Here is a 27,157-nt window from a genome sequence, read left to right as displayed (position 1 = left end):
CTTCCGTAACTTTCTGCCCGCCCCTGTCCCCTCCTCCCCCGGACAGGTCTGGCCTCTCTCCCTCCAACTGATTTCCACCCTCCCCCCCTTTCCGGTGAGATAGACATACCTCTATGCGGTAGTGCTGGATGATTTGCGATTTGAATCTATTCACTGATTCACTTTTGGACTGAAAGTGAATCGGTGAATCGATTCAAATCAATTCACTTTCTGAAAAAATCGGACTCACCGATTCAGTGAGTCCTGACATACCTCCAGCTTCCTAAAGTAGCAGCAGTGGTAGCGGTGACCAGTTTGGCAGATGCAGCAGTGTGAACAGGCTTCTTTTGGCCTGCCTTGGCCTTCCCTCTGCCTTCCCACCGATGACACAGGAGAGGGAAGCCCTAGTAGTGCTGACCGTGAAAAGCCTGTTCACACCCCTATGTCTGCCAAGCCAGTCAACACTACCGCTGCTGCTATTTTAGGTGGCCCGAAGGGGGGGGGTCGATAGGGAGGTGCTGCACAGTGGGATAGGAGGGATGGACAGCTGCTGCACATGGGGGGGAGAGGAGAAAGGATGAATTAGTGGAGATAGCATGGAGGAGAGGAAGGGAGAGATGCAAAAGAGGTAGAAAGGGGTGAGAGGGAGCTATCCTGCATATGATGGAGAGGAGGGAGAGATGCATGGATAAGAGAGAGGGAGAAATGTTGGACATAGGGTGGAGACCAGAGAGAAATGGTACATGGGAAGAAAGAAACGACATACACTGTCATGCCTGCACTCCATTGTGAAAAACTCAGGGACATGGAACAGTCTGGCGTTGAGTCTGGGCATACACTCACACTCTTCCGCCTCCAATGCCTCTCCTGCCTCTGGTGTTGTCCACTAAAGACTCTCTTCTTCTGCCCATACAGTGTGCTCAACACTCTCTTCCCCTGCCTCCTCCCCCCCCCAATGCCTACCCTTCAATCCACTAAAGACTCTTTTCTTGGTTAGGCCTGTTGAGCACATGCACACTCTTTCTCTTCCCCCCCCCCACCCCACCTACCCTGTCTCTGGTACACTAATAATGCTTGATGGTTTTGCGTGCGCTAGAGCGAGCAATACAAGTCTCTCACCTGGGGTGGTGGCAGGGCCTTGGCAGTAAAAAAGTTTAGATTTTTGTCTCCCTTTCAGTGCAGCCGTGCACTGGAGTGGTGGGCTGCGGGCAGGCGCTGCGCCCTTCCTAATATTGTGCTCCTCCCCCCTTACTAAACCACTGCACCTAATCCTATTAAAGGGAAATGCCAAAGCAAGAGATTAACCACCTCCCCACCAAAAACCTCTCCTCATTATCACATGTATGCACTGCTCCTGTCTGCCCCCAGCAGCTGTATAGAGCTAAGCATTGGGCCTGTGACAGGAAGTTACCAGCTGGAGTAACTAATACCTGCTCCTATATCATTCCTCTATCCCTCATTCTAGTCAGATACAATACAGTCGGGGTCCTGTTTCAGAAGTTTGTTTCCTGCCCTGGTGTGCAACCAACTGTGGTCTGCAAATACTCACCATCTGAGTCGATGCTGTTCAGTGCGGTAGGGGGGATGATGGATACCTTGCACTGTCCTAAGGGGCATTTCTTTCCCAGCTGCTCCTTGCAGGCACTGTGCACCTACCAAGGAGAAAGTATGAGAAAAGTCCTCAGTAGCTAGCAAACAACCATTTCTTTCTTCTATCCAGGCCAGGTGTCCTTCTTTAAATGGTAGCATGCATGCCATGTTAGTTCACTCAAATGCATAGAAATATATCTATTTATTAGGATTGCACCGAATATTCGTATTTGATTCAAATTTGGCCCTGAATACTGCCCCCAAAACATTATTCATATTCGGCCAAATAGTAATTTAAATTAGAATACAAATAATCCGGGGCTCTACTGTGATAAATCCTTTTTTAAAAAATAAATCTTTATTAATTTTCCATTCTAAAACAGTGCATTAAAATATAAATACAATTGACTTCAAGACAGCACTTACAATCAATTAAAGAAATACTACAAAACATTCCCCCCACACCCTATTTCAAGAACAAAAACCAAGTGCCTTACTTCATACATACAATTAAAATCATAAACAGCACTTTAATTTGGTCAATGAATACAACAAAATATAATACCCCCCTCCCTGGATGTGTGAATCAAATAGGAAATAAGGGGATAGTCCAGCTAATCAGTGTTAACAAAATTTGTCAATGGACCCCACGTAAATTTAAATGGCTTATTATTACACAAAATTTCAGAATTCATTTTCTCATATTTATAACATCAACATAAAGAATCCCACCAAAAGGAGAAATTAAGTCTATCCTAATTTTTCCAGTTCTTGGTAACCATTTGCATGGCTATCCCAGTCATTATGGCAAATAGTCTGCTTTTATATTTGTCCAATGGAGGTTTAGATGACAACAATCCCAACACAGATAACCACCTCATAAGACAACGGGATCGAAGACTCCAAAATCAAATTAATTTGTCCCCATATTGATGTCCAAAAGTTGATAAATCCTACAGAAATAAACACTTAGGGCCTCTTTTACAAAGCCACACTAGCGGCTGCGCTGTGCTAACGGCCCCGAAGCCCATAGAGATTTAAAGGGCTTCGAGGCTGTTGCTGCGCGGCTTTGTAAAAGAGGCCCTTGATCTCTGGCATCATGTTGCTAATTTTATTATTTGTTATGTTAAAGCTCAATGCCCATTATTCGTATTCAGTATTCAAATTTGGCCGAATAGTATTTTTCATTTTTCATATTCGGTTGAATAGTATAATAAGCTATTCGGTACAGCTCTAATATTTATAAGAAGACCCCCTTTCATTGGACTAACAAATGCACATCTTTACTGTCTTTCAGAAGAAACACCATAGGAGGGGCCTTGAACAACCTGTACCAATCAGTGCCTTAGCCTAAGGCTTTGATTAGCCCATAGGAGGGGCCTTAACAGCCTCAGGCTCCTCCCCAGTACATTCCAGGATGCACCGGGGAAAGGAAGGCCCGCCATTATAAAGAGGCAGACCTGCTGGACAGAGGAAGTAGGCATCCCTCTGGCCAGCCATCGTAAGTAAGGTAAGAGGGAGGGGGCAGGGGGTTGTCGGAGGCATGGGGGGGGTTGCGTGGCAGCAGGAGGGAATGGGCATCTCTCCCGCTGCCAGGGAGTGTTGGGGGGGGGGGTGTTGCTTGCCAGCAGGAGGGAGTGGGCATTTCTCCTGCTGCCAGGGGTGTCAGATGGGGGGGGGGGTCGCTTGACATCGGCGGCAAGAGGGAGTGGGCATCTCTCCCACTGCTGGGGAGTGTCAGGGAGGTGCATTGCTTGGCGGCAAGAGAGAGTGGGCATCTCTCCTGCTGCCAGGTTGGGGGGGGTTCGCTTGACTTCGGCAGCTCGATTCGATTTTTTTCTTTTTTTGTGTTTATTCTGCGCATGTGCCCATCGCTATCATCAGCGATGGGCACATGCAAATTTAGCAAACTTTTGCAACCCTCTGCCAACCTCATTTGCATGAACATTGTTTGGAGAATGACTCACTTTATTTAAATCACTACAATAATAGCTGTGAAAGCAGCCCATTGGTTTCTAATGCAACTGTTTGAGAATCTAGACCCCTGTCCCCAGGCAGTCCTATCATAGCAAAGATCAACAAGTCTGAGATTAGACATGCTGGGGTCCAGGGCAGAAACTAAAGACTAATTCTAGCCAGTGCCAGGCACTCTGAAGCTCTGAAACAGGGGCATTATTTAGCATAACCAAGGATGCCCTCTGGGGAGCTGAAGTCTCAGGTAAATGTCTTGCTTGCTTTTCCGTAAAACCAGCCCTGCTGATTGAGAATTGAGGGGACCGAGAGACACTAATATCACCAAATCCCATCATAAGACTCCGGTGAGATCTCAATATAATATTGTGTACAATACTGGAGAGCATACTTTCAGAAAAATATAAACAGGGTGGAGTCAGTCCAAAGGAAAGCAACTAAAATGGCTGATAGTCTATGTCATAACGTGTACGGGAATATACTTAAAGAGCTCACTATGCAAACTTTGGATGAAAGGTGAGAGAGGGGAGATATGACAGAGATATTTAAATATCTATGTGGCATAAATATACATGAGACGAGTCTCTTTCAACTGAAATGAAACTCCAGAGTGAGAGGGCATAGAATGAGGTTAAGCAATGATAAGGCTCAGGAGTAATCTAAGGAAAAACCTTTTTACAGAAAGGGTGGTAGATGCGTGGAGGAATAGTCTCCTGGTAGAGATGGTGGAGATAAGGTCTGTGTCTGAATTGAAGAAAGTGTGGGACATGCACGTAGGATCTGTTAGGGAGAGGAGATAGTGGATGCTGCGGATGGTCAGAATGGATGGGCCCATTTGGCCTTTATCTGCTGTCATGTTTCTATGTCATAAGGCTGGTTGAGTACTAGGGAAATGTCTAGTTCCGTCTGCTTTGTATCAGGAAAAAAATGTAAGGCATAAAAAAGAGCAAGGAATGTCTTTGCATTTGAAAAGGGAGAAAAAACTGTCTTACAATAGCTTTGCACCAGAGACACCTCCAGTCTTGCAGCTTGCGAACACTACCACAGGCTCTGTCACACACAGCACACTTGGCGCTCACAGGCAGGTTCCCTTCCAGCCACTGGTGAGGCATGGTGACCTGGACAGAGACAGAAGGCAGGGGGGAGATGAAAGCAATTCTCCATATCAAAACTTTATCAGAGTAACTGCAATGTGTATTTCCTCGACTATCATCTGTTCAGGCCCTTTATTTTAGTCATAAATTTGCTTTATTGTTTGGTCTTTTTCTCATGATACATTCTGAACTTCCTGCCATGAAAACACAAGTATCACTTACTAACCCTTCAGCAAAAATCGTCTTGACTCTCTTTCTGATGTATTAATTTCTTCAGACATTTTCTCCCTTATTCTGTAACTTAGGGGTTTATATGCAGCCGGTGACGATCAGCGTTTTGCTGACCACAGCCAGTGCTACACCCTGAAATTCAATGCTAGTCATGTCTGGACACAAGCATTGAATTTCAGGGTTTGTTAACACATAGCCGATTGAGTGTGATGGTCAGGAGTGGAGGACCCCTGATGTTGCAAGTTTGATTCCTGCGTGTTTTGTGTGACTCTGGGCAACTCACTTAACCCCCCCATTGCCCCAGGTACCACAGACTGTGAGCCTGCAGATAGGGAAAAACACCTAAAAGTACCTGATTACTATTCAGTGTGCTGTAAACCGTTTTGGGCGAATCTCTTCATGAAAAGGCAGTTAATAAATCTAAATAAATAAATAAATTAAACTGACCAATCATTACCACATAAAGATAGAACTGACATTTATACAGAATATGGAGGCTGTGCACTCAAGTTGCCTGCCTGCATGACATCTATTTGCCAGGATTTATACCAGGTTTTATTGGGTGTAAGTCCTCATGTCCAAAATTGAATGCCAGAATATGCACTGAGCGACACTCTATAAAGAGAGCTGAGTTCAGTGCGCCCTTATAGAATAGCATTGAGCATACAATTTTTCCTAGTGCCTACTTTTTGGCATCATTTATTGAATTTGGCTATAAACCTGCTCTGACTTACTGAGATCAATACCTAGGGATGAACCATCAAATATTATTTTAACACACAAATCAGAAAAAGAAGAGGGGATTCATAATGGTTATGTGTGCTCTACTAGCTATAATTGTATGACTTTCTAAATGTTTTGCTTTAAAGCAGGGGTAGGGAACTCCGGTCCTTGAGAGCCGTATTCCAGTCGGGTTTTCAGAATTTCCCCAATGAATCTGCATGAGATCTATTTGCATGCCCTGCTTTCAATGCATATTCATTGGGGAAATCCTGAAAACCCGACTGGAATATGGCTCTCGAGGACCGGAGTTCCCTACCCCTGCCTTAAACTATCATACTGAAGTGAGGTCTAGGACTTACCTCACACTTCAGCTGACTGCAGATCTTTGGTTCAGGACAACTGTTAATACAGGTACAGCAGACTCTCAGTTAACCAGCACCCATGGGGATTGATAGATGCCGGATAAATGTAGTTTCTGGTTGCTTGAGAGTTGCTATGCCATACCATAAACTCTTCCAGACAAACTACCAGACCATGTGGTAGGCAAAGCGTGGGTGTACTCAGGTGTGGCATGCCAAATTTACACTTAAATTTCCATCAGAAATTGATTCTATTTTCATTTTTATTTAAAGTATTATAGCAGGGATCTCAAAGTCCCTCCTTGAAGGCCTCAATCCAGTTGGGTTTTCAGGATTTCCCCAATGAATAGGCACTGAAAGCAGTGCATGCACATAGATCTCATGCATATTCATTGGGAAAATCCTGAAAACCCGACTGGATTGCGGTCCTCAAGGAGGGACTTTGAGATCCCTGTATTATAGTAGTTCTTTGAATTTTTGTTTCTGGTTCCTTGCGTTCCGGCTAACAGAGAATCTACTGTATATGAGCTGCAAAGCATTCTAGGTACTGAGTAGCCACTATACATCAAAAATACCTACCTTCCTGTTTTCAGTTGTTTTAGCAAATAGTTTAACAAGACATTTGTGCACCTTAGCACTTTTTCATTTATACTACAATATAGCCAGGCACACCCGATTAGAGTTACCAAATAATTCCATGTTGCCAGTGCTGGTTTTATTTAATACCTTGATGATTTTACAATTGGCAAGGAGAATTCAGGACTTTCTGATTCTATCTGGATCCAACTGGTATTCCTACCAGTGCGCAGCTCATCAGTTGAATGTTTCCAGGGAAGTTTCATGGCAAAACCAAAGTACCGTATGTGTTCTTTTAGAGAAGGCTTGAGAAATTATGAGCAGAAAGACTTGCCTGCTTTATGATGTTCTGAATAGAGAATGACACGGTGGCTGATACCCGTGGCTAGCCCCGGGTAACCCACCGAAATGGGGAGTGAGAAAACAGTAGTCACCATGGGGATGGGGACAATGCCATTCACCGCCCCGTGGAACAGTGAATGGTCTTGTCTCTGCAGTGAAGGGAACACGTGTGGTCACAGATCGCGTGGTCCAGGAGCCCCCTCCCGCCCGATCGCCGCATCCTATCATTTCCATCCCTCACCCTCACCTTATGTGCCAAATTTAATTGTTCTTCTCCCAGCGACATGCTTTCAACAAGTCACGCGCGGGCGCGCCTGCTTCAGTTGAATCCTCCTCTGATGCAACTGAAAACAGGAAGTTGCGTCATAGGAGAAGATTCAACTGAAGCTGCCATGTGCATGCAACTTGTTGAAAGCATGCCGCTGGGAGAAGAACAATTAAATTCACCACATAAGGTGAGGGGAAGGGAGGGAGATGGTAGGATGCGGCGATCGGGTGGGAGGGGGCTGCTGAACCGCACAATCCGTGACCACATGTGTTCCCTCACAGCAGGAAGGAGGGAGTGAAAGGGAAAGAGATGCTGGGCCAAGTGGATGAAGAGGGAGACAAATATTGAACTAACAGCAGGAAAGAGAAATGGGAGGACAGGCAGGTGAGCCAGATGCTGGAAGCGGGGGGAGAAAGAGGGAAATAAGCTAGATGGGATTGGAGAGGAAGAGAGGGGAAATTTGGACACAGGAAGGTAACAGAAACAGGGAGGAAATTATGTGCATGGGGGCACAGGGACAGAGACTTAAATGTGAGATATATGGGGGGATTATGTGCATGGGGGTATAGGGACAGAGACATAAAGGGGAGATACATGAGGATGGTATATGGACACAGTGGGGGCAATGCCGGACACAGGAGGGAGTATACAGATACAGAGGGGAGATATTAGAAATGGGGAAAATAGGAACACAGAAGAGAGATGGTTTGTGCAGATGGGATCAGATGGTATGTGGGGACAGGACTGAGCTCACGGGGATGGGTCGGGGACGGGGACCGAGTTCGTGGGGATGGGGATGAGCTCATGGGGACGCGGCGGAGACAAATTTTTTCCCCATGTCATTCTCTAGCTCTGAAGTAAGATCACTTCATGGACTATAACCCATTATATGCATTTTTATCTCATATATATTCATTGCAGCTATCCTGAAAACCTTGTTTGGTTGTGAGGTCACAAGGGCATGTTTGAAAACCACTGTGCCAGGGGTTAGCTAGACCAGTAGCATAGTAAGGGGGAGGGGGTGAACCATCCCGGGCGCCATCTTGTTGGGGGTGCCATCAACTCTCCTTCTCTCTGCCCCCCCCCAATTCTTCCCATCCCTCCCCCGCTGTATGCGCACCTTCCCTTCCCCCTACCATACCTCTAGCTCTTCGCCGGCACAAGCAGCAGCTCCAACCTGCTGCCTGCGCTGGCCTCGGCTCTCCCTCTGACATCACTTCCTAGTCGCAGGACCAAGAAGTGATGTTAGAGGGAGAGCCGAGATTGATGCTTGCAGCAGGTTGGAATTGATGCTCATGCCGGGAAAGTTAAAGATGTATGGGGAAAGGGAAGGGACAATTGGGGGGGGGGGAAGAGGGGGAGGTGCAGGGAAGGAACAGGGGCGAGGAAGAAGGCAGAGTAGTGCTATTGCCCTGGGTGCCTCCCACCCTCGCTATGCCACTGAGCTAGACACCTAATTTTGGGGAGGCTTTAGCCCCCAGTGGGTTGTGATGGGAACCTGACCCCTTGCTCCCTAGTAATCTGGCATCTCTTAACTTATACTGGCTGCTCGCGCTGGTCCTGAGCCGCTCCTCTGGTCCCACAAACTTGCTTAGGGCCAGTAAGAGAAACCGGTATCAGTTGCTGCTCGCTGTCGGTTCAACACTGAAGAATTTAAAAGGTACCGTGTGGAGGGGATGATGGGGGAGTGACGTTAAAAGAAATGTGGATCACCAGGAGTCTTCAGCTGGTGGAACTTGGGGATCCCTGCCAGCCACAAATCAGCTGTGCCATTGCTGGGTGTGCTTGAACTCAAAGTGGGTGGGCCTCGCCTACGCCTCCTCAGGCCCACCCAAAGCTATGTCATTGTACTGCACTAGAAAGTGAGAGTGGTGTGAATTTCTGGTTATGAAAAGTACCAGTGCCTGCAGGTTGCTCTTTCTCCTTGGAAGAGAGGGTTTGGGGGGTTAAGAGCTCTGTCTCCTGGTGGACACATTCTGCAAAAGGTAAAGCTGGAACAGAATGACAGGGAGGGGAAGCATTTGCAAGAAGCATTTCTGTTTTATCAGTATCCTGTCCAAGTCAATGGAAGTATTAGTTCACTGGATCACTGATAAGATTCAGCAGGTTTCTAAATCAAGTCTGCAATAAGGATGCTTTCCTGTCTATGCGCTGTGTGGTACTTATGTTCTATTTCTAGTGCCCTTATCAATTAGTCCTTCAGTGTTGCCTGGATGGTTTCCATGACCTGGAACACCATTGATAAACAAAGATATCATTTTCCCAGCTGTTCTGCTATCCTCTAATTAATTGCTTCTGCTTTCCTCTAATTAATTGCTTCTTTAATGTATGTGAGATATTTGACTTTGGTCTTGATACTGTGGGTGTTTGCAGTAAAAAGGCTGTTATTACCCCATTGCTTCTTAATGAAGATACAGCACATCAGAAGGATTCTGAGAAATGTGTCTGCAGTTTATATGCACAGATCTCACACCTCCTATCCTCTCCATGCTGGGGTCTGGAGTGAGAAGCACCTCGAGAGGGAGTGGAAACATTCCTGAATTATGTTTTATGAAATGTTGGAAAGTTGTTTATATACCACCTATCAATGGAGATTGTCTAAGTGGTTTACATTTGGGTACTCAGACATTTTTCCCTATCTGTCCTGATGAGCTCGCAATCTATCTAATGTGGCAATGGAGGATTAAGCGACTTGCCCAGGGTCACAAGGGGCAGTGTGGGGCTTGGACCCACAACCTCAGTGGGTGCTGAGGCAGTAGCTCTGATCACTGGATTAAACCTCCCTCCCTCAATTATTGTGCCAATTAAGCCAATTAAGAGATTTTGGGTATAAGAATTGGGTATAAATGGGGCAATTCTATAATGGCATCTTGGTGCCAAGATTCTGCTATAGAACACTAGCATAATGGCATTGGCACGCCCGTGTTTAGGTGCACTGTCTTACACGCAGCCGCGTGGAAGAGTGAGAGCAGCAGCGGCTGGGGAGGCAGGCTTAGCAGGGAGGAAGCCGGAGGAAGCAGGGGATAGCGGCGGCGAGGAGCGGGTAGCGGCGAGAGTTAGCTCCGCCTACCCGCACCGCGTCATCAGCAGCGCCGGAGCCCGGACTCCCCCTTAAAAGGGGGCGTGCCAACGGCGCACAGCCGTTCGGCGCGCGGCGAAGGCGAGTGGCAAAGGCGCTCGCATTAGCGAGAGCGCCTTCGCGAAGGGCCTAATCTAAACTCTTCATTCCACTCAATCAATCACACTTTTCCTCTTTTCTTCTCACACCCATACACTCTCTTGCACTCTTAGCTTGATAGTTAGTCCTCCCTTGAACCTCTCAGACCCTATATATATTTTAAAAAAAAATAAATAAATCTCTCTATCTTCATCCTTCTCCTCACATACTCTCTGACATCTCAACCTTTCTCTTTACAGAAATAAATCTTGGAAATGGCAGGAAGGACACGGAGTACCAAAGCTACAATCAAACTCGACACTCCAGCATCTGGAGGGACCCTGGGGATGGTCGAGGTCTGTACACAGAAGGCAGAGAGCGACATGGATCAGAGGGCAGAGGTCTCAGTGCAGACCGAGACCTTCCCCCCCTCTCAAAGTGCACTACAGTCTCTACACAGACAGAGGAGCTGGGAAACTTAGGCGAGGATATCTTACAGGAACTACTGAGCCTCAGGGAGGAAGTAAAGCGCCTGAGGAGCATAAGGAATGACGACGCCATCGACGACGCCATCTTGGAACTGTCGCACATCACAGAGAGAACCCACGACAGGTCCATCCTCGACACACCCAAACCCACAGCACTAAACACAACGATTGGAGTACAGGAGATGATTGGAGAAGCAGGCCCCTGGCAGCTACTAACCTCCTCTACGGGCAAGCGAAACAAACCCACCTCATTCTCACTCTCTTCTTCTTCTTTTTCTCTTCAACAGGATAGCAGTTCATCAATACCACAGCTAACTCTAAGAAATAGATTTCAGATCCTACAGGATGGAACCACCGAGGAAATAGCAGAAGAGGCTCATGAGGATGCCCAGCTCACAACGTCAATTCCAGAGCACGCAGACCAGCCCCCTCGGAAGGAACGAAGGGTGGTAGTCATTGGTGACTCCATGCTAAGGGGCACCGAGGAATCAATATGCAGGCCTAATTTGCAGTCAAGAGAGGTCTGCTGTCTCCCTGGAGCCAAGATTCAGGATATTACCACTAACCTAGACAAAATTCTAAAACCTAATGATCATTTTCCCATGTTTCTCATCCAGGTAGGCACAAACGACACTGCGAGGAATACCACAGAGAACATACCCAGAGATTTTGGAGCGCTGGGAAAGAAGTTGAAGCAGATAGGAGCACAGGTGGTCTTTTCGTCAATTCTTCCAGTAAGAAACAAAGGCAGAGCTAGAGAAGAGCGTATTCAACGGACTAACGAATGGCTCCGAGAATGGTGCAGAGAAATGAACTTTGGATTCCTAAACCATGGCGAGACGCTCCAGGGACTACAAGGACCAGACGGACTCCACCTAACCAGAAGAGGTAGAAACGTATTTGGACATCGATTGGCCCGCCTACTCCATAAGGCTTTAAACTAGGTAAGTTGGGGGAGGGTACATACTTATATCCCAGAGCAGTAAGAAACCACCCTGAGGAGGCAAGTTGCACTCACACTACCAAGTCTAAGGTAAGTACCAAGGATATCCACAATAATTCAGGGAGAAATATCATTGATAATTTAGGAGCCACACTAACTCATAAAGTAAACTCTTCACAGAAATGGAGGGCTATGTATGTTAATGCGCACAGCTTGGGCAATAAAATTCTAGAATTAGAAACTGAGATAACTAACGCCGATCTTGACGTGATAGCGATATCCGAAACCTGGTTCACGGAATCGCATGGGTGGGATATGGTTATACCAGGGTACAACCTACTTCGTTGCGACCGAGTGGGTAAATTGGGAGGAGGAGTAGCGCTATACACTAAAGAAAGCATCAAAACCACCAGAATCACAGATGTAAGATACACCGGGGAATCCCTCTGGGTGAATCTGGCCAGAGGGAATGAAAAATGCCTATACCTTGGTGTGATATATAGACCTCCCAGGCAACAGGAGGACAAAGACATGGAATTAATCGAGGACATAGAGAATATCACACTGCGCGGGGACTCAGTAATGCTAGGAGACTTCAACATGCCAGATGCAGATTGGAACACACTCTCCGCGACTACGGGTAGCAGCAAAAGAATATTAAACTCCATAAAGGGCGCACGTCTCAAGCAATTGGTATTGGAACCCACCAGGGACAAGGCGTTACTAGACCTAGTTCTCACCAACGGAGATAGTGTCACGGAAGTCTCAGTAGGAGAAACACTGGCCTCCAGCGACCATAATATGGTATGGCTCAACCTCAAGAAAGGATTCCCAAAAACAAACACCACAACAAGGGTTCTCAACTTTAGAGGCACAGACTTCAACCGCATGGGAGATTTCGTCCATCAGGAGCTACATAAGCAAGCAAAAACTGACAATGTGGAGGATATGTGGTCGTCTCTGAAGTCCATACTATACGAAGCAACAGACTGATACATAAAGACTGTAAGTAAACGCAGGAGAAACAAAAGACCCCAATGGTTCAGTAAAGAAATTTCAGACCTAGTTAAACAGAAAAAAGACGCATTTATCGCCTACAAACATTTAGGCAGAGAGGGGGCAAAAGAGGATTATAGACAGATCTAAAGCTGTCAAAACAGCAGTCAGAGAGGCCAAACTCCGAATGGAGGAAGAGCTAGCACGGAAAATTAAGAAAGGGGATAAATCTTTCTTCAGCTATATTAGTGACAGAAAAAGAAACAAAGATGGGATAGTATGCCTGAAGCAATCGGACGGTAACTTTGCAGAATCTGACTCTGAGAAGGCAGAATTATTAAACCAATACTTCTGTTCAGTGTTCACCCGCGAAGCGCCGGGAGCTGGTCCACAGCTGCAGATGGGAGATAACCGGAAAGACCCATTTCGAGATTTCGAATTTACGCCCAGTAGTGTCTACAACGAACTATCAAGACTCAAAGTAAACAAAGCCATGGGACCGGATAACCTACACCCCAGAATGCTCAGGGAGTTAAGGGAAGTCCTGGCAGAACCATTATCTGTTCTTTTCAATCTTTCCCTAAGCACAGGAAGGGTCCCCTCGGACTGGAAAACTGCCAACGTAATCCCACTCCACAAAAAGGGCTGCAGGACAGAGACAGCAAACTACAGACCAGTGAGTCTCACGTCTATAGTGTGTAAACTCATGGAAACACTGATCAAACAGAATATTGACACAATCCTAGACGAAGAAAAACTGCGTGATCCACACCAACACGGGTTCACCCGGGGTAGATCCTGCCAATCGAATCTGATTAGCTTTTTTGACTGGGTTACTAGACAACTGGACGCCGGAGAGTCACTGGACGTGGTATATTTGGGCTTCAGTAAAGCATTTGATAGCGTCCCTCATCGAAGATTACTGAACAAGCTGAAATCGATAGGATTAGGAGACACTCTAACTACATGGGTTGGGGATTGGCTGAGCGGTAGACTTCAGAAGGTGGTGGTGAACGGTACCCCATCCGAAGCATCGGACGTGATCAGTGGAGTGCCGCAGGGATCGGTCCTGGGACCGATTCTATTCAACTTATTCATAAGAGATATGACGCAAGGACTTAGAGGAAGGGTATCATTGTTCGCCGACGCCGCCAAACTTTGCAACATAGTAGGCAGATGCTTATTACCTGATAATATGACACACGACCTACTGCTACTGGAACAATGGTCAAATACTTGGCAGCTAGGCTTCAATGCTAAAAAATGCAAGGTAATGCACCTGGGCAAAAGAAACCCGCGTAGAACTTATGTACTAAATGGTGAGACCTTGGTTAGGACCACGGCGGAACGCAATCTAGGGGTGATCATTAGCGAGGACATGAAGGTTGCCAATCAAGTGGAGAAGGCTTCCTCCAGGGCAAGACAAATGATGGGGTGTATCCGCAGAAGTTTCGTCAGCAGGAGACCTGAAGTTATGATGCCGTTGTACAGAGCCATGGTGAGGCCTCACTTGGAGTACTGTGTTCAGTTTTGGAGACCACACTACCGAAAGGACGTGCTGAGGATCAAGTCGGTTCAGCGAACGGCCACCAGGATGGTCATGGGGCTCAAGGATCTCACGTATGAAGAAAGACTAAAGAAATTGCGGCTGTAGTCACTTGAGGAAAGAAGAGAACGGGGAGATATGATTGAAACGTATAAGTACATCACGGGATGCATCGAGTCAGAAGATGATATCTTCTGGCTCATGGGACCCTCAACCACCAGAGGGCATCCGCTGAAAATCAGGGGAGGGAAGTTTCATGGCGACTCCAGGAAGTACTTCTTCACCGAAAGAGTGGTGGATCATTGGAACAGACTCCCACTCCAGGTGATAACGGCCAGCAGCGTGACGGATTTTAAGAAAAAATGGGATACTCACGTGGGATCTTTAAGGGAGTAAATTCAGGGGGGGGATACTTGGAATGGGCAGACTTGGTGGGCTATAGCCCTTTTCTGCTGCTTTTTTCTATGTTTCTATGTTTCTATAAGTTGGCACACCTATGTGCGCCAAGTGACATATGTAATTTATAGTATTTTATATACTGCGCATGTAACTGGGAGACATGCTTATGGCCTGCCTATGTTCTACCCATGTGCAGTTAGGCACTATGGGCATAATTCTATAAATGGTGCCTAGACTGACAACGCCTAGCAGATTTCAGCCTGGAACTCAAAATTATTTGACTGGCGTGATAACTGAAAATGCCATTAGAAGCCAATTTAAATAAAATTTTTAAAATGACTAATTTAAGTACCATGCTGAAACTGGCAAGGTACCTACATGAAAAGTAGGTGTGGTTAGGGGCGGAGTTTGAGCATGGAAAACATTAAGTGTTGGTATTTTAGGCCAGAAAAACCCTGATCTAATATATTGGTACCCAACTTATTTATTTATTAAAAAAATTATGTGCTGCTTGGTTTTTGTATTATCTTTTCCAGCATAACACAGGGGTTGTTTCGCCAGTGATAGAAAGCTGAAAAGGAGCTAAAGAACAATTTAAGCTCCTTTTTATAGCTCCAAAGCAACGTTTGCTTTGCAGCATCTGAGGCGTTTTCCCCTATTTAGCTACAATTGTTTGAAGTTAAGCGCTCACCAGGGGTTAAGGCATCGAGCATTTGACACCAGTGCATATTTAAACTGGAATTTCATTATTTCATTGGATTTATGTGGGCTTCCATATCACATACATAAAATCTTGTTTCCCTCCGATTATTACATATAACAGACAGTATCAGGTCAAAAGCGCGCCGGGACAAAGGCGCGCCCAGACAATTGAGCGCAGTGCGCGCCGCTGCGCCGCTCTAAATTACTGTTTTTAGCACTCCGACGGGGGTGTGTGGGGGGAACCCCCCAATTTACTTAATAGACATCGCGCCGCGTTGTGGGGGCATTGTGGGGGGTGTGGGGGGTTGTAACACCCCACATTTTACTGAAAACTTCACTTTTTCCCTGTTTTTAGAGAAAAAGTTGAGTTTACAGTAAAATGTGCAGGGTTACAACCCCCCAAACCCCCCATAACGCCGGCGCGATGTCTATTAAGTAAACTGGGGGGGTTCCCCAACAAAACCCCCCGTCGGAGCCCCTAAAAACTGTAATTTAGAGCGGTGCGGCGGCGTGCGCTGCGCTCAATTGTCGGCGCGCGCTTTTGTCTTTCGCGCCGTTGTCTATGAACCATAACAGATATGTCAAGACAACATCGTTAATCGTCCCTGTTATAATAGGGATAAAGCACAAATTCAATCAATTCAGAAGTACAACCAAGCTTTAAATCATACATTGATGTCAGGAAAATTCTAAAAGGCGATTATCAACTGAAATATATCTTAGCATAAGGCGGCATTGACAAATAATTGAGTTTTCAGCATTTTCTTAAAATTCATCTTCCTCATACAAAACCACAGGATACCAGGCATTCCATAGTTGTACGCCAGCCACAGATATCATTGATGCTCCGATCCAAGCATGCATAGTTGACATTCTACCCTCCAAACTTAATTTCATCCCATTTACATCTCTCTAAGCTCTCTTCTTGGTTTATAGATCTGGAAGAATCTTTGGGAAAGCATGACACAATGTCTGATGTATAATCGCAACAGTCTTAAACTGTACTCTTTGTTGCCTAGGTAACCAGTGTAGGTTCTTCAACACAGGAGTTATATGGGTACTTCTAGGAACCCCTGTGATTAATCTTGCAGCGGACTTGATAAACATTTGCAAAGCCCTCAATTTCCCTTTCACAACTCCTAAGTATAGTGAATTACAATAATCCACCCTACTCAGGATCAATGTCTGAACCACAGTACGGAAATCATGTGCTTTTGGACACCTACTGATGCCTAACGATTTAGGCACTAGTAAGCATGATTCTATAAATGGCGCCAAAATTTGATTGGTACCTTTTCCCTAGGCACCTACCAATCTAGGCACCATTCATATAATCAGGCCTTATGGAGTCAATATTCAGACTGCAGGAGGTATGCCGGCTAACACCCGCGGTCAGCACTAACCACAGATATTCAATGCCAGGTTATTTCCGGTGACTGGCATTGAATATCTGGGGTTTATCTGGCTGCTAAAAAGTTAACTGGTTGAGTCAATATTCAGTGTTGGCCAGTAAAGTTTATAGTGGCTAAAAATTGGACTGCTATTTATGTGGTCTGATTTGGTTGCTAAACTTAGTCACTCAGGCCCACATTCTCTATAGGACACCAATATTGGTGGCCACCTAAAAAGCGGCCACCGATCACGTCAATCACGTGACGGCGCTCTATAGAGAATCACGCCTCTGTGAAAGATAGGTGCTGGAAATGTAGACCAGGGTTTTCTGGGCCTACATTTCCGGTATCTAACTTTGCAGTGAATTGCGCCTGTGTAGGCGCTTTAGACCGCCTAATGCCACTTCTGGCATTAGCCAAGCCCATAGCGGCGTTCAGCAGCTTAAAGCATCTACAGAGGTGCGATTCCAGTGCCTAATATTTAGGCACCGGTAGGCACTTTAACGGTGCCATATTTTTGCTGTTTTAAATGGCATTTTTTACTTAGGCACTGGCATAGCGTCTACCAATGCCTAAATTTAGGTGCCGTTTCTAGAATTTCCCCCTCAGCGCTGAAAATTGCTGGTTTATCGCGTGATATAGATGGTTAACTTTAGCTACTAAATGGGAAGATTCAGCAGAGTTAACCAGTTATCTCGCACTAAATATTCAAATTTAACCAGTTAAGTGCTATTTAACGCCATTTCTGGCCAGTTACAAAGCGCTGGTATGGTACTTAGTTGCTGCTTTATAGAACTGCACCTAGTGCACATAGGCGCATGTTAATTAATGGCACCTTTATTTATTTATTTGATTTTTTAGCCCGTCCTGCCAAAGGAGCCCAAAACAGGTTACAGTGGTACATACACAGTATAGGTCAAGACATGACATACATGACAATTATAGATAGTTAAACAACAACTGAGTTGTGGTAGGCAACAACTTGTATGATCCATTTTGGAGTAGCATTGAGAGTCAGTGTATGGAGCTACAGAGACATTGAAGTGTGGGTGTTCTTAAGTTACAGGTCTCATAAAGGGGAAAGTTTTCATTGCCCTCCTGAATTTCCATAGACTGTCCTGCATTCTGATAGATGGGGAGATGATATGCCTTAGCTTAGGTATGAAATGTGAGTTGGAGCGTTTACAGGCTGTTTCAGTCTTGCAAGAGCGTCCAGGTGGCAAGGTCAGCCGTTTATCTTGTCCAGATCTCAGTGGTCTGTTTGGGGTGTAGATTTGGAGTTTGGTTTTCATGTAATCTGGTACCATCAAGTAGAAGGTTTTGAAGGCAAGAACCAGGGCTTTAAAGGTGCAATGTTTCTGGATGGTTGCGGAGTCCCAGGTTTCTCAAAAGGTGGATTGCAGCATTTTGTACACGCTGGAGGCAGGAGAGGGACTTTGTAGGAATGCCCACAAGAAAGGCATTGCAGTAGTCTAAGTGGGATAGTACAAAGGCATACAAAAGTTGGGCAAATTCGGGCCATGTATAAGAGATGCATACCTCTAGGTGCTAGTTTATAGAATTGTCCCTAAAGGGTTTATCTGGGGCAAGATAATACTCCAAGGGAGGGGTAGAAAATCACCAGATTTGGCTTGCTGGAAGAGAAAGGGATATCTTAGATGGGCTTGAAATCCGTACACATTGAGACAGTATTTTCAGAGAACAAACCCTCCCGAAAACATTCTCATTGCTTTATTGCTGTGAAATGTTAATGCACTGCAGAATAGCAAGTTAACCAGAGCAAGACAAAACCAGACAGGGAAAAAATGACAAGAAGTGGGTGGGTTGGTAGTTGGGAGGCTGAGATGCAGACTGTTAAAAATTGAATTATATTTATTTTTTGCTATTAATCAATGGATTTTCTGGGTGGGAGTGTATTGATGTTACTGCTTTGGTCTGTACTACTTCTGCTGCCATTCCCTAGTGAGAGCAGATGTGCTGGCCTATAGTAGGGAACTTATGTATGTATTGATATATGTCCATGTTTACTTTTAATGGTGATGTGATTGATAGTGTTATGTATGGTAATACACTTTGGGAACAGTTAATTCAGAGAAAGGTGTGCCCCAAATAGAAATGACATAACATGACATTGGAGAATAAGAGAAGGTGCTAGATTCCTGTCTAATACAGTAAATGTTTGTATTTCTGAGCTGTCAGAACTCTACAAACTATTTGTTTCTATATTACCAAACTCCATTTTTTTCTGTCTTCAGTACATATCAATTCTGTTTTGGAACAGCTTGTATGTGGATTATTTAATTAGTGACTGTGTGTGAATCCCTTGGGCCTTGCATCTTTATTGACCATAGAAAAATTCTGAATCCATCACTGCATTTGAGCTACTTAGTGGTCACCAGTTCTCAAAGGTGGCCCTTGCCTGTTTTCAGGGGATGCCTTGAGAAAAAGAAGTAACATACAAATCATTGTAGGAAAGCATTCCTAAAGCCATACCTCTCTGCATGCTTTCCCCACTTATTTAGGCCAGCTACATCTATTTTGTAAAGCCCTGAAAACTCTGCTGTTCACACAATATTTAAACGGCTTTACAGTATCAACGAAATAATAATAATACAGCTCTTCTTCTTATGTACTCTAGTCTTAATTACATGTGAACTGAGTCGAGCTCCGTTCGGAGAAGACCCGGTATATGAATCGAAGACTAGATTAGATTAGATTTCTTTAATATTCTGGTTCTTCAGGTTGATTTGGTTGCTCGACTGTTGACATGAGTTGGGGAAACTGCATTGTCCTGCTATTGTAAAGTTGTTTTCTCGGAAAGCAGAAGCCCACTTTAAGGAAAGCTAGTACAAGGTTAGTAGATGCCCTAGGTGAACCTTCAGCTTTACCCCCCTCCCCAATTAACTTTCAAATCCCTAGCTTGCACCCCCCCCCCCCGGATTTTGACCATTAAACTCAACAATCATGATCATCACACAAACATCCTACAAAAATGCAGTTTAAAGTATGTACTGATAGTTGTTTGAGTTGGCTGTCAGGAGCTATTGTTTTGTTTCGACTGTAGCAATTAATTGCTGCCCGAGGTAACTGCCTAGTTTGACCTAATGGTTGGGCTAGCCTTGACTTTAAAGAAAGATGTGCTGTAGATTATTGTGTGCTGTCAGTTACTGGCTGTTGCAGTCTGAATTTATACCAACCTTTTTGTTCTTGCTCAGCTTGAGTTTAACGAGGAGTTGAAAACTTAAATCTGTTGCGCTGAGACTCCTCCACTTCTCCTGGGGTATCAAAGAACAGTTCAATCAATTTTGTTAGGTTTGCATTCCCACTGAGTTCTGGGACCTACAGAGCTGCTTTTCATGGTGCATCTGAACTCCAAACCCCAGGAAGCCGTGAGACAGCAATTAAAGAAGCAGCACTGAATAATCTTTATCCCATGAGACAGAACCATCTGTTGATTTGATTTGATGTCCTTTATCACATCTATTATTAACCTTGACATGTATCTGAAACATCACACACCCAAGGTTTTATGCTCTGAGACTAAAGCTACTAAGTTTTTGAGACATGCTATACCCCCCCTAGAACAAGAAAAAAATGGGTCCCTTACTTACCCCATCTTCATCTTCAATGATGTCATTCCCAACAGAAGCCAGAGTGGTCCACTTGCAGTTGCTGATTGCCCTCACAGCACAGCGTTTGTGGGCTTTGAACTTGCAAACTAGAATTCAGAGTGAAGGAAAGTTTTATGAGCAAGGGAGCAACAAGGGCAAAAAACAAAAACAGAGACCAACATGGCCCACAAAATCAAAAGAAACAAACACTGTTGAACTGAAGATCTGGATGAAGACCAATTTATTCGATGGACAATGTGAACAAGTTAAGGCACCATTTATAAAATTTGGGCCAAAGTGCACAGAACCTCATACATGACAACCTTGCTCATATGGATGAACTGGTGGCATGAAGGAGCACTGAGAAGGTGATAGCTTCCTCCTTAAATTGGAAGTGAGCAAGAGTTGTGTTAAGTGTGCTGGAACCTTCAATTCAGGCATTTGAAGACAACGCATCACATTCATAGAGTGGATGGAATCTCTAGGAAATTCTGGTATTCAAAATCTAAACATGCTGGAGAATTCTGCAAAATGCTCACACTGAGAAGAATGTGCAAGCACTGTACAGAAGAGATCTCCATGAAGGCTTTAGGCTGAAAATCAGGGCTGGCAGGGCTCAGTTTCCTTTTCTTCCACTGATGTTTCTAGAACCCGTGGGCACTTTACTCTCCATTTTTCAAGTGTAACAAATCATGCCGCTATTTACTAACAGTGGTGTAGCAGGGGTGAGCGGTGCCCGCGGTGCCCCTCTCCCTCCCACCTGCCGCGCATGCCCGTTCCCCGTACCTTTTTATCTTTGGTGCTAGCAGCCACGAACTTGCAGTTCGCGTCAGCCTCGGTGCTCTCTCTGACGTCATAGAGTGCCGAAGCCGATGCGAGTAGCAAGTTCATGGCTGCTGGCGCCAAAGATAAAAAGGTACAGGGAACGGGTATGCACGGCAGGGGAAGGAGTGGGAAGGGGCGGAGAGGAGGGGTGGCAGTGCCCTGAGGAAGACCGCACCCCCTGCACCCCTTTACTATGCCACTGTTTACTAAGCTGTGTTTTGGCAGTAACATAAGTAAAGCTATGCTGAGCCAGAGCAAGGCCCATCAAGCCCAGATATCTGTCTCCAACAGTGGCCAATCCAGGGCACAAGTATCCAGAAGATCTCCAAATAGATCAATTTCTCATGCCTCATTTCCAGAGATAAGCAATAATGCACATTATTCCCAATAGTATACTTTAACACAGAATTTATGACTGCAATGCACATTAATAATGAGATGCAAAGCAGTTAATTCTTATGGAAAATGAATAATAGAGCTTGTTGAATTAAACTTTGCAAGCTGCATTGTTCATTGAAAGTTAACGCCCTAAGAGGTGCCAGTTCTCCCAAATTGACCATGACGCTCCTGGAATTATCTTTGTCATTCTGCAGCAGCTCCAAGCTCCCAGAATGACTGTAGAACTTAGTTCTGCACTATTTTCGTTTTGTGCGGACTAAGAAGAGCAGATGTGGACCAGTCTATGTTGCCAGCACCAGTGACAACCTATTTCTGTGGCTGCCCTCTTCCATCTCCTTCCCCTCGTATCACAGCTGATAGTTCACTCCTCCAGTTGCCCCTTCACCCACGGCTGTTAATTCAACCCTACCTAGCTCTTGGAAATGACTAGGCAGAGCAAAGTGAAGAGAACAAAGACAGCAGGACATACACAGTTGGTTAGGTTGAGAGGACACCAGAGCTCCATCAAGACCAGCCTTCTGATAGACCAAAAACTTTCTTCATACAGTAAGCCAGGGAAAGATACAACACCCCCCCCCCCAAACAAACAAAAAAACAACAACCCATACATCTATGGATAATTCTACAGTAATGAAAAATGTCTTCCCGATCCCAACCATGGCAGTTGGCTTAGAGTCGCTGCATCAGTACATTTGCCTAGTGTGTTATGTCATTTCTTACTGATATCCACCAGTATCTCTATTTGCTATAAACTTTTGAAAAATTAAGAAGTACATACAGATACCTTCACAGGACAGCCCATGGGAGGTGACACCCGAGAGGGCTTCACGGCACACATTGCAGAAGGTAGGCCGGGCATGGGAGCATGCATACCAGTTATGCATCCCAGAAAAATGCTCCATGTTAAATTGAGTTGCCTGTAAAATACAGAAGAAAGCTGACAGATTTCTGCAAACTCTTTGGGCTGTGTATCAGGGGCTCACAAACTTCATCTTCCTTAGAAGGCTCCCGCAGCTAGGCCAGAAGTACAGCTGCCATTAAAATTCATGTCGCCAAAGGCAGGCATTGAGCTGGATCTAATTGCTCAACAGTTTCAGTAGAAAATTGGACTGGTACAACATTTCATTTGTTTTCCCTATATGAGCCTTTCCTAGATATGGGATGGCAATCTGTGGACCTTGAGGAAGGGACAGTCACCGAACTTCTTGGACCTAATTAGTTCATATGAGATAAAAACAGATCCAAGCCTGTCTCATGACATGGAACTTGGTGTAAAGCCTAGTCAAGAATTAAAGCCCCACTCTAGTCACTCAAGCAAGAAAACAAAAATGGTATATCAAAAATAAAGAAACTTGATAGCAAGGCAAGCAGTGTGTGTATATTGTATTATCATGCATTGAAACAAGAGCGGATCCCAAATCAGATAAAATCTCCCTTTATTAAATCCAAAATACCAGATGTGGTCCACGTTTCGCCCCAAATAAGGGTTGCATCAGGGGTTTGTATTAATGGAAAGAGTGTTAAAAATTTTAATACTCTCACATACACTTGTAATCAGTCAAAGGCACTTTAAAACCTTGAACAATTGTCCAGTTTCTCTGCTGTTTTCCAATAAAACCCTCACACCAGCATCACACTGAGAACACTGAGCCTGTGCACAAAAATCCAAAGAATCATTTTAATTTTGAAGGTGTCTTGGTTACTTTGTGGATTTATTGATTTTATTTAAGCTTTTTAAGTGAGCTCCTAATGAAAAAGGTTTAGAAGCACTGTCCTGAAAGCAGCAGTTTTTCTCCAATGTAAGCTGTCTGGTCCCTGGGGTAGTGGCCTTTACCTTTAATTATTAAACATGCTAAAATGGAATCATGTCTGTTCTAGGCAAGTATCCCCTCCTTCTACAGGGAGATTATATATAGTATGGAGCTATGATGGTTAATCTGACTATCCAATTCATATTTTTTTAGCATGCAAATCCCTTTAGTTTATGAAATTTGCAGCAGAAGACGGGGTCTAATCCTTCTTCTCTGCATCTGCCCCTTAAATATACTGGAAATATAAAGCATTGTGCTTCAAATGGGGCCTGTCAGGTCCTGAGGACAAAGGATACTTGGGCCCCATTATTGATTATTTCTTAATTTCTCTGTGTCCTTACTGTTGCCAGCTCCCAGAGAACCTGTCCCAGACAAGCATTTAAAGGGCAATTCTATAAATTAGGCACTCAAAGTGTCAAGCCCAGATGTATAGAATAATGACATATATATGCATATGAATAATGACATATACATGCATATGTGCATAAATGCACACATTAATGCCAATGTTCTGTTTGAGTGCAATTCAGCAAATACTGGCTTAATTTGCATAAACCCCAGATTCTATATGACCCCCAAATCTGAGTGACCAAATTGGTTTGCACTCCTGTTTTGTGTGCACAAATTAGTTAACTAATAAGCTCTTAACGATACCAAACTATTTAGTGGAGCTCTGATTAAGGAGGACTGCGAAAAATTGCAAAGGGACTTGAACAAACTAGGGGAATGGGCGACGAGATGGCAGATGAAGTTCAACGTTGAGAAATGTAAAGTATTGCATGTGGGAAGCAGAAACCTGAGGTACAACTATACGATGGGAGGGATGTTATTGAATGAGAGTACCCAAGAAAGGGACTTGGGGGTAATGGTGGTCATGACAATGAAACCAACGGCACAGTGCGAAGCGGCCGCTAAGAGAGCGAATAGAATGCTAGGTATAATCAAGAAGGATATTACTACCAGAACGAAAGAAGTTAACCTGCCGTTGTATCGGGCAATGGTGCGACCGCATCTGGAGTACTGCATCCAATATTGGTCGCCGTACCTTAAGAAGGATATGGCGATACTCGAGAGGGTTCAGAGGAGAGTGACACGTCTGATAAAAGGGATGGAAAACCTTTCATACACTGAGAGATTGGAGAAACTGGGTCTCTTTTCCCTGGAGAAGAGGAGACTTAGAGGGGATATGATAGAGAGGGACAGATTCTTCAAACTTTCAAAAAATAAAAGAACAAGAGGGCATTCGGAAAAGTTGAAAGGGGACAGATTCAAAACAAATGCTAGGAAGTTCTTCTTTACCCAACGTGTGGTGGACACCTGGATTGCGCTTCCAGAGGATGTTATAGGGCAGAGTATGGTACTGGGGTTTAAGAAAGGATTGGACAATTTCCTGCTGGAAAAGGGGATAGAAGGGTATAGATAGATGATTACTGCACAGGTCCTGGACCTGTTGGGCCGCCGTGTGAGCGGGCTGCTGGGCGCAATGGACCTCAGGTCTGACCCAGCGGAGGCATTGCTTATGTTCTTATGTCAATAGTTGGGTGCTAACAGCCAATTACTAATGTTAATTGGCACTCAATGAAATGTGCACACGCATCTGACTGCATGCTATTCTATAAATTATTCTATAAGGCAGAGCACCTAATTTCCAGAGCACATATCTCAAAAGGGGGCATGACCATGGGAGGGGTATGGACATGTCAGGGGCATTCCAAAAACTACGTGCTAAGTTATGGAATTCTGAGTCAGCATGCCCAATTTGGGTTCTGGCATTTATACTAGGCTTCAGCAGGTTTAAGTCTGGGACCTAGTGTTTGGGTATGAGAATCAGCACAAAGCATGATTCTATATAGGGCACACACCCTTTATAGAGTTGCACTTAGGGTGCCACTCTACACAGTTGTCAATCAACTGCTAGGCACCATTTATAGAATCATGCTTAGTGGCGCCTAAGCAGACTTAGAGGCATCATAGAGGTAGGCAACGGTATATTAGGCTGGGTTTTATCTGGCTTTATTTATTGGTGCCTATCTCATACACCTAGTGAAGCCTAAGTTTACCATGCGTATTCTCCACCCTTTAATCATGCCTACTTTTCAAGTAGGCATCATTAAGCGTTGCTAGGCACCTCGATTTAGGCATCACTAGGCATCTGAAGAGTTCTGCGCGGAACTCTTAATTGGTAATTTAATTTTTTTTTTTTTGATTGGCTGAAAACTAGCACGGTCAATTACCACACCAATTTTTTTAAAGTAGCATGTGGATTCTGAAGTTAGGCATTGCTAGGCATCCTACTACTACTACTTATCACTTATATAGTGCTGAAAGGCGTACGCAGCGCTGTATATTTTGACATTTATAGGGCGCCTAGCGGTGCCTAGTGCGGGCATCCTACACAGAATCTAGCCCTTAGTGCCTATCTTTCTTGGTGCCCATTTTTGAGTGCCATTTATAGAATTCCCCCCATAGCGTGTATTTGCAAAGGGGCATACACAGGGGTGGCATGGGTAGTTCACAGGCAGGGCTCCCCCTTACTCCATGTACTTACAGAATATTGTGAGTTACGTGTGATCCTGCTTGCTGCATTTAGGTGCTCGCACTTACACCAGCTCTGGAGTTGACAAAAATGTGGATGACTACGTTAGGTGTACCGATCCTGGATTATGCTAGTATTTTGCAACTGAACCTAGGTGCCTAGGGTTCATTATAGAATAGGCTTCTGCCATGTGGCCTTGAGGTAGCTAAATGGAGGCATCTGTTTATAGAATTACATTTCCCCCAAACCTCTATCTGCTTTTGTTAACCGCATTGAACTTCTGGTAATGCTGTCTATAAATCTGTTATGTTATATTATGATCATACTGGAGAATGACTGTTTTCAGATCAGTGTGTTTAATAGACATAAACCCTGTTTAGTGAGAGTATCTCGCTTATCTTTTTCTAGGGTGCAGGGATCAACCGTGGGCCCTTATCTGCCGTCTATTTCTATGTTTCTATGGGATCTATTCACAGGGCAAAGGTAGGGGAGGGACATTAAGGTGGGCAGACTGGATGGGCCGTGGGCCCTTATCTGCCGTCTATTTCTATGTTTCTATGTTTCTATTCTCTTCCTATTTTAGGATGGCCTCCTCTTATGGCATGAGAAGTGACACGTTGCCGTATAAATATTTGCATAGGTCCATGCGCCACCTTTTAGGCTTAAAATTAGAAGAAAAACCCCCCCACTTAAGTCCCAGTGAAACCCTGTCTTATTGCGGCTAGACCTATAAAAATGAAGTTCTGAAAAACCAACTAACCAAAAGAAAATAAATAAAAACATTTCTAAGGAGAGAAAAGGAGAAAGGAGCAGGCAGCCTACAAATGTGAGGAATCAAATAATGATGAAAAGAAAGAGGATGATGCATGCATTTGTTCCACCGATACCAGTAACAAGTTCCGTTCTGTTTTCTAGCTACACAAAGCATTAATTGGATCTACCTACAGGTGAGCAGAAACAATGATGTACACCCTCATTAGACTATCGTTCTTACCTCGTTAATATCCCACTTCTGGACAGATTTGAGAGCACTTATCCAGTCCTCCATCTCCTTCCTGTTTTCTGCACAGAGGATGAGTTTTCGGAAGGGGGTAATGACCTGCAGAAGAATTTTCCCCACCCATGTCAGTCTCACAATCCTACAAAGCTAAGAGCATCAAGTACAGTGTCTCTGCATGAGGACAGGCTGGAGCATGCTGGGAAAGAGCCAACTGCTGTAG

General features: G+C 44.7%; 1 protein-coding gene across 2 annotated transcripts in view; it reads right to left on the bottom strand.

The window, feature by feature from the left end:
• Positions 1-27,157, bottom strand: part of DGKK (diacylglycerol kinase kappa) — a 420,961-nt gene that overhangs the window by 121,943 nt on the left and 271,861 nt on the right. The window contains exons 5-10 of one of the 2 annotated variants that reach the window (XM_033946472.1): positions 26,932-27,036; positions 22,375-22,507; positions 20,367-20,473; positions 19,953-20,030; positions 4,533-4,658; positions 1,529-1,631 (exon numbers count right to left, since the gene is read on the bottom strand). In XM_033946472.1, the coding sequence (XP_033802363.1) occupies positions 1,529-1,631; positions 4,533-4,658; positions 19,953-20,030; positions 20,367-20,473; positions 22,375-22,507; positions 26,932-27,036 (652 nt within the window). The remainder of the gene's footprint in view (positions 1-1,528; positions 1,632-4,532; positions 4,659-19,952; positions 20,031-20,366; positions 20,474-22,374; positions 22,508-26,931; positions 27,037-27,157) is intronic. The other variant, XM_033946473.1, reaches the window with a different exon arrangement.

This window comes from Geotrypetes seraphini, chromosome 5, assembly GCF_902459505.1.
Source record: "Geotrypetes seraphini chromosome 5, aGeoSer1.1, whole genome shotgun sequence".
NCBI lineage: Eukaryota > Metazoa > Chordata > Amphibia > Gymnophiona > Dermophiidae > Geotrypetes > Geotrypetes seraphini.
The sequence above is the reverse complement of the archived record's forward strand: the minus strand, read 5'-3'. Positions and strand labels throughout refer to the sequence as shown.